This window comes from Rosa chinensis, chromosome 6 (assembly GCF_002994745.2).
Source record: "Rosa chinensis cultivar Old Blush chromosome 6, RchiOBHm-V2, whole genome shotgun sequence".
NCBI lineage: Eukaryota > Viridiplantae > Streptophyta > Magnoliopsida > Rosales > Rosaceae > Rosa > Rosa chinensis.
The window spans coordinates 6,895,020-6,909,174 of record NC_037093.1 but is presented as its reverse complement, the minus strand read 5'-3'; the positions used below and the strand labels follow the sequence as shown (position 1 = coordinate 6,909,174).

At 37.1% G+C, this 14,155-nt stretch overlaps 1 protein-coding gene and 1 long non-coding RNA gene across 4 annotated transcripts; both read left to right on the top strand.

The window, feature by feature from the left end:
• Nucleotides 1-419: 419 nt before the first annotated feature.
• LOC121050077 lies at nucleotides 420-1,234 on the top strand. The gene is made up of 3 exons (XR_005801680.1): nucleotides 420-544; nucleotides 630-747; nucleotides 868-1,234. It is a non-coding gene; the product is annotated as an uncharacterized LOC121050077 (long non-coding RNA).
• A 495-nt stretch (nucleotides 1,235-1,729) lies between these two features.
• LOC112172298 lies at nucleotides 1,730-13,878 on the top strand. 3 transcript variants are annotated; one of them, XM_040508688.1, is made up of 10 exons: nucleotides 1,730-2,967; nucleotides 4,589-5,735; nucleotides 7,400-7,675; nucleotides 7,777-8,841; nucleotides 8,920-9,570; nucleotides 9,634-9,994; nucleotides 10,710-10,978; nucleotides 11,309-11,931; nucleotides 12,057-12,981; nucleotides 13,059-13,878. In XM_040508688.1, exons 1-10 carry the CDS (start codon nucleotides 2,039-2,041, stop codon nucleotides 13,704-13,706), a joined length of 6,894 nt encoding a protein of 2,297 aa, XP_040364622.1. In that variant the 5' UTR covers nucleotides 1,730-2,038; the 3' UTR covers nucleotides 13,707-13,878. The 3 variants fall into 3 exon arrangements, with proteins under 3 accessions (XP_040364622.1, XP_024165351.2, XP_040364621.1); XM_024309583.2 differs by having other exon boundaries at nucleotides 9,634-10,263; nucleotides 10,805-10,978; XM_040508687.1 differs by having other exon boundaries at nucleotides 9,634-10,263; nucleotides 10,700-10,978.
• Nucleotides 13,879-14,155: the final 277 nt, after the last annotated feature.

The window sequence follows — 14,155 nt, the reverse complement described above, 5'->3', positions numbered from 1 at the left end:
TTGCAGTATTGAGCACGTCTTAATTAATGGCCAATACCCTGTATCTATATTCAATTGATCAAATAGTTCTGAGCAGTACAAGTAGTTACAAACGATCGAGTAGGACTCTATTAGATTTACATAATAAGAGATACAGCTCAGAGCCGGCTCTGCACGCATGCAACGAGTGCGACAGCACAGGGCCCAAAATTTTAGAGGCCCCAAATATTTTTGTAATGTTTTATGTTTACATATAAATATTGAAAATTAGGGCCCCAACCACCGGTATATATTCTTCTATTCTTTGTGCGTTCACTTTTTCTTTCTTTTTCCTACATGTCGTTCACATGCTTTGCAGCTTTGATTGAGACTTGAGAGGGCCCCATTAATTCCTTTATGCGCATTATGTCTCTCTCCTCTCTTCAATTTCATCCAGTCCTCTCCTTTTTATTTTATTTTCTTTGCGTTCTGTCTCTCTCCCCTCAATTCCATCTTATTCTCATCGACGGATCGACCTCAATAGTCAGTAACTCAGTATCTCACCAGTCACTACTCAGCCGTTCAAGTATGATTCTTTGATTTTATTTACAAATAAATTAATGTTTGCTTTAGTATTCCTAATGGTTTGATTTGGTTTTCAATTTGTAAAGGTTGTGGCTGCCTAGCAATTTTTTGGGATTCTGAGAATTGAAAACATTGGAGAAGGAGCTGTGAGCAAACTCAAAGTCTTATCTCACTCATCTGAGTCTTTGATCTTCAAGGAATCAGGTTCTCTTATTTACATTTATTTGCTTCAATTTTTTGGGAATATTGTTGCATCATTGTGTTAAAATTTAGAAGTATGCCTCCTAAAAAAAATGTTTATCTGGATATGCAAAACGTTTAAAGAAGGAAAAAGATGCAGACTTGGTTCAATCTTTAAGGGGAAGTCTTGATAGGTTCATTACTAGAGAACCAGAAGGTTTGGGCGAAGATTTAGTTAATGAAGAGGCAGAAGAGCACACTGAGAGGGAAAATAATGTGGAAGAGCACACTGAGAGGGAAAATAATGTGGAAGAACACACTGATGGCAATGAAGTTGTAGATGATTTGGATCATGGTGAAAATGAGAATGACGGGTTTGTTCAAGTATTATTGATTGGTTATTTGATTTTATATTGTGATTTTGTTCATATATAAATTTCATATAAGACTAAGGCTTTGAGTGCCACATTTTAAGTTTTCGCACAGGGCCTCCGTAAAGTTTGAGACGGCCCTGAATTACAGCTGATAAGAATTTCATATAAGACTAAGGCTTTGAGGGCCACATTTTAAGTTTTCGCACACGGCCTTCGTAAAGTTTGAGACGGCCCTGAATTACAGCTGATAAGAATAAAGTTGAGTCGCCGTACGTGGAATGATTGTTTCCCCACGTCTCTTGAATCCACACCAACTCCATTAATGTGGGTTTGAGCTCAGTAGTCACACAAGATGATCATGATGATTAATAAAATTCACATTAACTCATTGTAATTGTGGTCTGATCGACGTACCTTAGATGCGTAAGAATCCTAGCTATATAGATATTCTACCGAGTAATTTAATTTCAGTAAATTGCGGAGGGCCCTCAGCTTCTCCGACAAGGATTTCATAAAATTATTCCCGCTGCGAGTTCAAAGGTAAGTGCGTATCGTATCAAAAAAGGTAAGTTCATACATCTTTCCAAGTGCACATAATGCAAGTGGGACCCTCCGCCACGCGGTTTGGGTGGGTATATATATAGACGACAGCCTACGCTCATTTCTTCATCTTTCCCAGCAAACTCACCAACTTGGGCTCTTCTTCATATTCAAGACTGCCATCTGTAGTTTGTTCCGAGTTCTAGGCTTTTTAGTCTCCTGGGAGGATTTGGTTTCTTTTTTCCCTTATGTGTTCAGTACTTCAGTTAGGGCTTTCATTTTATTGATTTACCCAAAAAAAAAAAAAAAAAAAACAAATTCCGCCAGTCATTAATTTTTCTTTGTTGAATTCTTTCCATCATGACCTAGAAAGTAGAAACAGTTTCCATTGTTTTTCCATCATGTTTACCGTCCTCCTTTTCCTCATTCTCCTTGTTTCTCTTCTTCTTCAGTTTCTTAATTATCTTCTACCACCACCTGCCCAATCTCCAGCAGATTCCCCGAACATCCAAACACCTGCATCTCCTTCAAACCCTAAGTCAGAACATAAGGAAGTTCCAGCGGATTCCACAAACATCCAAATACCTGCATCTCCTTCGAACCCTAAATCAGAACATGATGAAGTTCCAGCGGCTTCCACAAACATCCAAATACTTGCATCTCCTTCAAACCCTAAATCAGAACATGAGGAAGTTCCAGCGGATTCCCCGAACATCCAAATACCTGCATCTCCTTCAACCCCTAAATTAGAACATGAGGAAGTTCCAGCAGATTCCACAAACACCCAAACAGTGCTTTCATCTCTTTCAGCCCCAATGGAACATGAGAAAGTTCCTCCAGCAGCTTCCTCTTCTTCGGGCTCAACATTGGAGCATGATGTTGTATCCCATGATGTCTTCCTCAGTTTTAGAGGTGAAGACACCCGCTATGCTTTTACTGACCATTTATATCATGCTATGAGGCGGCAAGGAATTAATGCATTCAGAGATACAGAAAAACTCGAGAGGGGACATTCAATTTCACCCGATCTCTTGAAAGCAATAAAAGAATCCCGAATTGCAGTCATCATTCTTTCAGCTAACTATGCTACTTCAACATGGTGTTTGGAGGAGCTTGCACAGATTATTGAATGCAAAGAGTCGACGGGGTTGAAAGTTTTACCAGTTTTCTATCACGTCGAACCATCAGAAGTAAGGAAGCAAACAGGAAATTTTCACCAGGCGTTTTGCAAGCATGAAGAAACTTTCGAAGACAACCCGGAGAAGGTGAAGAAGTGGAGAGAAGCTTTAAAACAAGTAGCCAATCTCTCCGGATGGACTTTGAAAGAAAGGTAAAATGTTTTTATATCTGTTTTTTTTTTTTCCTTTCTAGATAAATCTCTTGTACAATATTATAGCAGTACATTAATGGTAGACCGTAGACAGATAATTCACCGCTGTCAAACGGTACGGGTTGTTTTAAATAGGCTGTTCAAACTTGGGCTCGGTTTCATTCCCTAAAACAAAAACTTGGGGTCAGTTTGGGCCAACCAATAATCCTCTCTAACTCGAACCGGCACGATTAAGAGTATTTCTAGGCCCAACTCTATAGCTTGTGGCCTGAGCTTATCGGGTCAATGAACAGAATGAGTTTGAGCTTAATACTATATTAGTATATTTTTTTACCGAACTGTTAATAATAGTGAGAACAAAACGAATTATTTTATTAAAAATTAACCAGTAACTTTTCAGAAATTAATCCAATGTATATCATAAAACTTTATGATAAGGCAGATCTAGAATTTTTTTTTGATTCGATCATATATATGAACTTTGTCATTATTTCTATTTTCATTCTTTTAAGATTTTTTTAAATAGTAAATTTTTGATAATTTGGCCCGGTTAGATGGGCTAGCATACCCTGCCCTAGCCCAACCCATCCTTAATAATGCTTGGGTTGGGGACTTGGGGCTAGTCAGGCCGAACAAAATATTTTATAGTGCGGCTATTGGCGCCATACAATTTTCTTAATTCACCCTATTAACATTAAAAGACAATATTACCTAAGTGTAAAATAACTAATAAGTACATTAATTTTCTAAAATCTAAATCTATAAGGAAAACTAAATACATAACCAATTAATTAAATCTAAAGGCTACGAAATTTCTCATTGGATAATTTAATCTGCTTAACTGAATTTATTACCTTTTTTTGTCTTTTTATTCAATTCTCATCATTAATTTGTTATTCAATACAAAAAACTATTAGTTCATCAAAATCTTTACAATACATTTTGTGAACACCGAAATTAAAAATTTTAAACATGAAATAAAAAAAAATCATTATCTTCTTCATTGCTCACAGTTGTTAACTTACTAATTTTTTTGACAAAGGTTGAAATAGACGAACATTGAAACTAAAAGAGAAAAAAAATGGAAGTAAATGAGATTATGATTTTGTTATGAAACTTTAATATATTTTATTTTAGTTTTTTTATTGGTATAAATTAAACCAAAGATTTTCATTAAAAGAATTTATTCTTTAATTGTGATATGTCATGTAAGGATATTTCTGAAAAAATAAAAGGGTTAGATAAGCAAATTTAATATTGAAATTAAAATATATGGAATAATGAGTAAGTAGGGCGAACAAAGAAAATGGTGGGTGACAATAGACGCACTCAATATTTTATTATTAATATATCAACTCAATAATCTTTAAATGGAAGTATGCTCAATCATCTTTAGATACAAATCTACTGGTCGAAAAATATATTTAACTGTTGTATTTGGCTTCGAAAATGAAAAAAAAAAATTTATTTTTCTCGATAACTTTGACAAAAGTTGTGGCATTGGTTTGTTTTTATTTATTTTTTATTTTTTTTATACTTGGTAGTTATTAGTTTTTTTAATCTTAGGCATGACATGTGGCATTGTAGCTTACTTAATAAAGTATGTGTGTGGTTTCTGCAGAGGAGAATCTGAAGTTATTCAGACAATAACTACAGAGATATTGAACACGTTGAATAACATGTGCTCAAGTGATAACAATGATTTAATTGGAATGGATGCTCGTATAGAGAAACTAATGTCTTACTTGGATCTGGGGTCGAATGATGTTCGCCCCGTAGGGATTGCCGGGATGGGCGGCATCGGAAAATCGACTCTGGCAAAGGCAGTTTTTGAAAAGATCCGTCACCAATTTGAATCTAGCTGCTTTATTAATATTGCTGACGTTAGAGGGAAATCCCTAGTTAAATTGCAGAAACTTCTCTGTCAAAATTTGCAGCTGGACAACCATGAAAGTATACAGAATGATTCTATGGGGATCAATTTATTAAGGAAACGATTAAGTCATAAAAGGGTGCTTATCATTCTAGATGATGTTGATCATACTAGTCAACTAGAAGCTCTCGTTGCCAAAGAAGACAAAGGAAAAAAGCCTTGTTTGGGTCCAGGGAGCAGAGTCATTATAACAACTAGAGATACACACAAGCTGAAGGAATTTGGATTACTGGAAGATGCTATATATGAGGCTGAGAAGTTGACTGACAAGGAAGCTCTTCAGCTTTTATGTCAGAAAGCTTTCAAGGAAAACCACGCTCCAGATGAATATAGGGAACTGTCCAATAGTTTTGTAAAATATTGCAGTGGCCTTCCTTTAGCTCTCAAAGTTCTGGGTTCTCACTTGTGTACGAGAACGGTTGATGAATGGTCAGCAGAATTGGCTAGACTTGATGAAGATCCCCACAAAGATATTTTTTCTATTCTTCAATTAAGTTTTGATGGATTGAAGAATACAGAGAAAGATATCTTTTTGGACATAGCATGTTTCTTCAGAGGCGAGAGTCAATATCGTGTAAGAAAGATTTTAGAGAGCTGTGACTTTCATCCTGGTGTCGGAATATCTGTCCTCGTTGAAAAACATTTAATTAATGTTGAGGAAGATAAACTGTGGATGCATGATTTGCTACAGCAAATGGGTTGGCACATTGTTCGGCAAGAATCTCCTGAGCCGGGAAAACGAAGCAGGTTGTGGCTTAATGAGAATTCCCATGAGTATCAACACAGCCGCCCGTGGTTTGATGAAGATACTCGTGATGTAGTCACCGAGAATCTGGTAAGAGATCGATCGATAAACTTATTTTATTTTATCTATTTATTTTGGTAAACTAGAGATTGGGGGAAATTTATTATAAAACCAATTTCTAGAAAAGTTTATGGAAAAAACCCACCTATTATTTTTTTTCAATCTCCACCAAATTATTGCCAATTAGGATAAAATATTATCTAACTTTTTCCTAAAAATTACACATATTGCCAGTATTTTTTTTTTTGGTACATATTGCCAGTATTTAAATATGCAATTAACAAAATTAACGTCTTCTTTAAATACCTTAATTATAGAATTTTTTTATTGGTCCCATTATTCTAGCAATTTTCCTTCTACTCATCATTATTGCTAGAATTATGGATCTTTAAATATTTTTTGAATTCAAAGATTTTATAGATTTAAATGAATGTGGAATTTAAACTTTCTATTTTAAAGAGAGATTTTGTGTTTTCTATTTCTGTTTTCTATCTATTTACTTGCAACTTGACTTAAAAGGTAAACATTTAAGTTTTTTAACCTAGCTAGCTAATAGGTTTTTTTTTTTTTTTCTATTTTATTTTTATTTTTTAACCTAGCTAATAGATTTGGAGATTTTGTGTTTTCTATTTCTGTTTTCCATCCATTTACTTGCAACCTGACTTAAAGGTAGAGGTTTAAGTTTTTAACCTAACTAATAGATTTTTTTTATTACAACCTAAAGATTAGACGTGTGTGTTTAGTTAAGCTCACTTCTTGGTATTTTCATTTCAACCTACCTATTCGAATCATTTTTCACATCAACCTCTTTCGTAGGTATTCTATAATTGTGAGTTGACCATATTTCTCAGGTTGAAAATATCTAACTTATCCCTATATGCATATTCCTATCTATTAGGTAACAATTGAGAATGAACAATAACCATCAAATTAATATGACAATATGCAAAAGAAAAAGTTCAAGTAAAAGAAAAGTATCTTGTTCTAGGTATGACAATATACCTAGAACAAGATACTTTACCATAAGAAAATTTAGGGCACAATGATGACAAATGAAAAGATTTGAAAAACTAAATCTCATGAATAACATACCTTATGAGTATATACCATACTTTCCAAAAGCCAAAGATTAGAAAGATAATATGGTCAAGAATGCATAGGTGATACACAAGTTCACAACAACAAATTTGAACTTATTTCTTATGATCTATAGAACTGAACCAGTATCTGTATTGCTTCAAATCATGGTGTTATATATATATATATATATATATCATCAATGAAAATTTGAAATCAAAGCATGCATGATTAAGTCATATGCTATAATTATACATCAACACTCTACAAGGAAGGTTGCCTAACCTCTCAAAAAAAAAAAAAAAGTTGTCTAAGGGTAATTCAGGCATATAAAAAGACACAAAAAAATATTAATTATACATCAATACTCTACGAGGAAAGTTGCCTACGTGGATTGGGTGTAAATTGATAGAAAAATATGTGTGGGTTTTTCCCAATATCTCTTTAGAAAATTGGGTTTATATCTAATGTTTTCTAGTTTAAAATCATAGAAATAACCACCGTCTTACCGGCATTGAAAACAAAATAGAAAGCAAGAGATGGTGAAATTCATCTTTAGGTTTTTATTGTATGTCATAATAGATGTTGATACATTTTTCTCGTATGTTTTGTTATAGGGAATATATGCTGTCCAAGGGGTATATTTGAGCGTGCTGGAAAAAGAAAAGATACAATTGAAAGCTGACCCCTTCTTAAATATGCGCAAGCTAAGATTGTTGAAGATTTGTAATGTCAACTTGGTGGATGTGCGATTTGAATATCTGTCTAACAAGTTACGACTTTTGGAATGGCATGAATGTCCTCTAGAATCTCTGCCATCCAGTTTTCGACCAGATAAACTCGTCGAATTGAAACTGCCCAACAGCCGCATTGAAACACTGTGGAATCAAAGAGTAAGATAGTTTTTTGCTAACTATATATATGGCTTGCACACAAATTAATAATTTGTCTGATACTTATGTTTTTTTTCTCTTCATTTTTTGTCATGAAACAGCTCTGTCTGGAGAAGCTAATACTGATGGATCTTTCCTACTGCCAATACTTGGTCAAGACCCCGGACTTCAGTAATTTCCCAAATCTTGTAGAGTTGACTTTTGAAGGTTGTAGAAAATTATCAGATGTTCACCCAACACTTTGGAGACTCAAAAATTTGATGATAGCAAATTTGAAAGATTGCACGAGTCTAGAGAGGCTTCCCAATTCCATCAGCTTGCAATCTCTTGCAATTCTTGTTCTTTCAGGATGTTCAAAACTAGATGAGTTTCCGGAGATAGTGGGAAACAGGGAAACTCTGGCAGCACTCTATTTAGATGGAACAGCTATAAGAGAGCTGCCGACAACAATCGGGTGCTTGAGTGGCCTAATTAGGTTAAATCTATGTGCCTGCAAGAACCTTGTGGGTCTTCCAAGCTTCATTTGCAGTTTGAAGTCTCTGAGATATCTGCGTCTGTCATATTCCTCACGCATTGACCAACTTCCAGAAGACATAGGGAGCTTGGAAAATTTGGAGAAGCTTGATGCTTGTTATACTGCTATAAGAAAAGTGCCTTCGTCCATTGTACTTCTGAAGAATCTGAAATTATTATGTTTCCATGGATGTAGGCAGGTGCCCGGGGAATGCTCTGATGCATCCTTGGGTTTGCAATTGCCTAAGTCGTTCGCCGGTTTGAGCTCATTGGAAACACTATCTTTAGGTCAATGCGATCTTGCTGAAGGAGCGATCCCTGATGACATTGGCTGCTTATCCTCACTGAAAGTTTTAAGGTTGGATGAAAACAATTTTGTGAGTCTACCTGAAAGCATCTCTCAACTTCCTAACCTTAGAGAAATTCACATCCCAAATTGTAGCAAGCTTCAGTCTTTGCCAAAACGTCTTCCAAAGGATGTTAATGTTGAGGCTAGTGGATGTCCCCTGCAGACAAACTATCCAAACCAGCTTAACATATGGCTTTCTGAGGAGGGGATCCGTTACATAAATTGTGGAAATTCAAAGCATGCAAGCTGTCCACTTCCAATTCCCGAAGAACAAATTGAAGAATACTTACCCAAGTACCTTGAGGTCTCTCTCTCTCTCTCTCTCTCTCTCTCCCCCTCATTTTTTCCATGTTAATATTAACATTCTCTGTTGTTTCTACAGGATGAAATTATTCTTCAGCAGCACCTGCAGCTTCGTTACTTTCATACAGAAATTCCTGATTGGTGTCGTCACAAGAGTAGTGGGTCTTCTGTAGTAGCCATGCAAGTCTCTGATCCTGAAATTATTAAGAGCTTGGGAGTAGCCCTGTTTGTTGTTTTTGAAATCTTTGAGAGTGGTCACAATTTTGATAAGAGTTGGGAGTTGCAACAGACCCTTTGTACTTTTAAAGATGACCAAGGACTTGAACTTATCTATATCTTTAAAGAATTTGAAAAATTCCTGGCTGGAACACATGTATTATTTTGCTATGAGCCGCTAAAGTACTTTCACGTTGCTGGAATGTTGAATAAAGCAAGTCGACTTGAGGCTTCAGTTTCAACACAGAGACCAGATCTGGCGATTAAGTCTTGTGGGATGCAACTGATCTTTCAGGAAGAAGCTAAAGAGTTTGCTAAAAAATTAAGTGAGGCTTGTAATCCTCAGACGGATTTCGAATTTGGTAGACATTGTAAGGAATTGATAAAGGCCAAGGGAAAGAAAAGCTCCGGTAATATAATGGCACCAAATGAAGCAGAAAAGATTAGCTGGAAATTTGATTTTAACATGCACCAGGGAGAACATCTACAGTTGTTGCTTTCAAAAGTCTATGAGGTTAGTACTCTCTCTCTCTCTCTCTCTCTGAACTTTAAGACACTAACACATTTTATCTTGTAGGATTTCAATCGGGACATCATATATAATGCAACTTACCCTCATTGCGCTAAACTTCTGGAGTGGTTCGGTGATCATCATCTCAGTAGGGGACCTTCAGTGAAAATCCCGTTACCACCATCTCTATCTACTGATGGGAATTGGATAGGATTGGCTCTATGTGCACGTTTTTCAGACCACGAGAATCAAACTACCTCCATAGACAAAGTGAATCCAGAAATTGCTGAGCTTGTTTGTCATTTGGAAACTGAGAACAGTGGTTTCGAACATCTTCACCACTATCGACCAACCAATGAAGAACTCAAGCGGTTATGTCCTACAGAATACATTTGGCTATCTTATATACCACGTCAGGGGTATCTAGATCAGTTAAATGAGTGTGACCTCTTGGAGGCTTCATTTGCCAGCGAAAGCCGAGGATTATTTGCTGAAGAATGTGGTCTCCGTCTTGTCTACCAGCATGATGAGCAAGAGTTTAAGAATCTGTGTACCTTCATGAACTCGTTTCTGGACAAAAGATCTGAAAGGTTGGAAGAATATGAGGCTCCCAAGAAGGGTAAACACGTTGTAGAATCTGATTTCAACATGCACCCGAGAGAAGATCTACAGTTGCTGCTTTCAGTGCTCTATAAGGTTATTACGGTCTCCCCCTCTCTCTGGTTTTTTTGTTTTTTTTAAACAAATCTGTCTGTCTGTCTGTCTCTCTCTCTCTCTCTCTCTCCAATTTCTAGCCAATATAGTTACGAAGCTATCTTAGAATCTATTTTAATTGAACTTTTTGTTCTTTATGTTTGCCCTATTGCTTTTTTTTTTTTTTTTGAGAAGCTGTCTTATTGCTTTCAAATGTGCAAAAAATAAATTTGAACTCCCTAAACTTTTTGGTTGGAGCCACATGCATTTCTATGGCTCCCTAAAAAGGGCCCAGTTCAGGATTTTTCTATTTTTTTTTGTTTTTTTTTTTTTGATTGGGGGTCAGCGTTAGCAAGTTAGCGACACACACACACACTCATGCAGGGGCTGGGATACCAAGCCAGACTAATTCATTTGGCTATCTTATATACCACGTCAGGGGTATCTAGATCAGTTAAATGAGTGTGACCTCTTGGAGGCTTCATTTGCTAGCGAAAGCCGAGGGTTGTTTGCTGAAGTGTGTGTTCTCCGTCTTGTCTACCAGCATGATGAGCAAGAGTTTAAGGATCTGTGTATCTCCATGAACTCGTTGCTGGACAAAAGATCAGGAAAGTTGGAAGAACAAGAGGCTCCCAAGAAGGGTAAACAAGTTCTAGAATCTGACTTCAACATGCACCCGAGAGAAGTTCTACAGTCGTTGCTTTCAGTACTCTATGAGGTTATTACTCTCTCTCTCTCTTTTTTTTTTTGAACAAATCTAGACCTCCCGCCAATTTCTAGCCAATATAGTTACGAAGCTATTTCGGCGCCAATTTTAGAGTCTACTTTAAAATTGCAACTTGTTGTTCTTTATGTTTGTCCTATTACATTCAAATTTGAAAAATTAAATTTGAACTCCCTAAACTTTTTGGTTGGAGCCACGTGCATTTTTATGGCTCCCTAAAAACGGCCCAGTTTAGGATTTTTTTTAATTTTTATTTTTTTTTGGCAATTGCAAACCGGAGTTCGTCTAATTAACTATTCCATTATATATGCACTCGATCTGCAGGGACCATATGGACGTGAAAAGGACTTTGGCCTTTTTTTTCCTCATAAGGTAGTTCCTTTCTGGTTTTTCCATCACTATGCAGGGGACGTGGCACTGTGCGACTTTCCTCTGGACTTATCTGTTGATCAGAGATGGGTCGGTTTAGAACTATTTGTTATGGTTTCGAGTGGTTACACTATCAATGTTGAATCCTTTCTTGATGTTGATTTGTGTTCCAATGAAATTAGCACAGTAAGCACATCCGTAATGATAAACATTTGTCTGGGGTCAGATCAACTTGTTGTAATCCATATACCACGAGTGCGTTTTCCGGAGCAGTTGAATCAATGTCACGGTATCAGCGCATTGTTTAGAACCACCACTCCAGATATGAGGGTTCGAATGTGTGGAAGCCGTTTACTATACGAGCAAGATTTGGAAGACTTGATCCGTGCAATAACTGTGTGCACATTAGACAGTCAAGATGTCATTGATTCACTTTGTCAGCACATCCAACAATTACTTGGAAGTAACTTGCTGGAGGAACCTTCTGATCATGTAGTAGCAGTTGAAACCGTTGAGCAGAATTCAGTGGAAGGAGAAACTGAGGTTGGTCGCAGAAATGATCATTCCTCCACTGAAAGGTTTGATTCCAATTTTGCCTGTAAAATTGATATATTTTGTTACCGCATGCTATTAGAATTTAAAATAATAAATAGATATCCTCTGAAACTGACGTAACAGCTTTATTATTTGTTGACTATTGTAGGGAGGACTTGATTCAGGAACGGAGAGAGAAAGTCTTCACTTCAATATTGCACAACTACAGATCTTATCTCCAACAAAAGCATGGTTGTATAGAGTCGGAAAGAATTATATCCCATTCTGAAGGCTATCTTTTGGACGATGGAGATCCAAAGCCGGTGTTTGCCACGCATCATTTACATGTAATGGTTGAGACTCGACTCTATGGGAGCCTTAGCTCAGAAGATTGGAAACAATCTCTCGAGTCATTGCTTCAGTATTTCAAGGGGGCCACTCTCAGTGTCAAAGGACAAATGATTGCTGTTTTAAATCCGTTCACTCCTTCCTCAGTAAACAACTTTTGTTTCCCTCGAAAGGAACTTCCAGGATGGTTCACGCAACAGACGAGAATGCCCAGGATTGGATTGATCATAGACCCACTTGTATGTGATAATGAGAATTGGATGGGATTTGCTGTGTGCGCTACTTTTTCAGTCCACGAGCATCCAAGTGCTGTCCTTGACAACCTGGCCACAAGGACTTTCAACGTTATGTGTCATTTGGCAGCATCGGATGGACGATGTTTGAGTCCTGCCCCGGTGTTTACCATAACAAAAGAGAAATTCAAGTGGCTACATCTTCGTGGATTTATGTGGCTAACCTACATACCTCGTACTTATCTTGCGGAGTTCAGAGAAGTACGTGATGCAGAAGCTAGAATTTATAATGATTGCCCAGGATTGATGATGACAAGGTGGAGTATCCGTTCCTTATTCAAGCAAGATGTGAAGGAATTTAATAAAGCAATAGTCCAGTGCTGGACTTCGTTCTTCGACAATTTGGATCTCATCCGTCAGTTTGTCGAGGCAGATGAAAATGAACAGTCACATTATTCTGATAGAGGGGAAACCAGTACCAGTAAAATCTTGACGCCCAAAAGACATGTGAAGGTCTCTCTCTCTCTCTCTCTCTCTCTCTCCCTCTCTCTCTCTCTGAAATTTAAGATAATAACACAATTTATTTGTAGGATTTCAATCGGGACTTCAAATATAATGCAACTTACCCTCATTGCGCTAAACTGTTGGAGTGGTTCGGTGATCACACAAGGGGCCCTTCAGTGAAAATCCCGTTACCACCATCTCTATCTAGTGATGGGAATTGGATAGGATTAGCTCTATATGCACGTTTTTCAGACCTCGAGAATCAAACTACCTCCAAAGACAAAGTGAATCCAGAAATTGTTGAGCTTGTTTGTCATTTGGAAACTGAGAACGGTAGTTTTAAACATCTTCACCACTATCAACCAACCTATGAAGAATTCAAGCGGTTATGTCCTACAGAATTCATTTGGCTATCTTACATACCACGTCAGGGGTATCTAGATCAGTTAAATGAGTGTGACCTCTTGGAGGCTTCATTTGCTAGCGAAAGCCGAGGGTTGTTTGCTGAAGTGTGTGTTCTCCGTCTTGTCTACCAGCATAATGAGCAAGAGTTTAAGGATCTGTGTATCTCCATGAACTCGTTGCTGGACAAAAGATCAGGAAAGTTGGAAGAACAAGAGGCTCCCAAGAAGGGTAAACAAGTTCTGGAACACCCTGAACCTGAGATTGTATGGGGATCTAATGCAGAGTGGAATCTGGAGATCTGCGACGACCCAAAAACGAGACGTCGGTGAAGCCTCTTTCAAAAAATTTCAGATTTGGAATGTTTTATTTCTTTGTTAAGTTTTTGTTTGTGTGTGTGTCATTTGAAGTGATACCAATAAAAGTCGATCATGCTTTCTGTTTATGGTCGCTGCAAGATGGCATGTTGCTGCATTTCTAGTTATTGGAAAAGGTTTCGGTCTATGTCCCCCTCTTCTTTGTTGTATTTTCATTTTCTTATATTAATAAAAAAAAAATAGAGGAACGGGTGGTGGGTTTTCGAATATAGTGGTCTTCTCTCCGTAGACCGCTAATGAAGGAATACGCGCCTAATCCTCTATTTTAATTATAAAAAATAAAATAAAATACTATGTATATCCTACTATGGCCTAAGTCGTGCATGTCCGAGATACACATACATCGATCATCACCACCCAACGTTAATAGATGATTAGCCAAACCATATTGATCAGAGTATGAA

Bases quoted from the DNA above. Each gene is read 5' to 3' on its own strand.
- LOC112172298 (XM_040508687.1), top strand. From the start codon at position 2,039: ATGTTTACCGTCCTCCTTTTCCTCATTCTCCTTGTTTCTCTTCTTCTT. The intron at 10,979-11,308 runs GTTATTACTCTC...CTCGATCTGCAG, and splicing joins TGCTTTCAGTACTCTATGAG to GGACCATATGGACGTGAAAA. The intron at 12,982-13,058 runs GTCTCTCTCTCT...ATTTATTTGTAG, and splicing joins CGCCCAAAAGACATGTGAAG to GATTTCAATCGGGACTTCAA.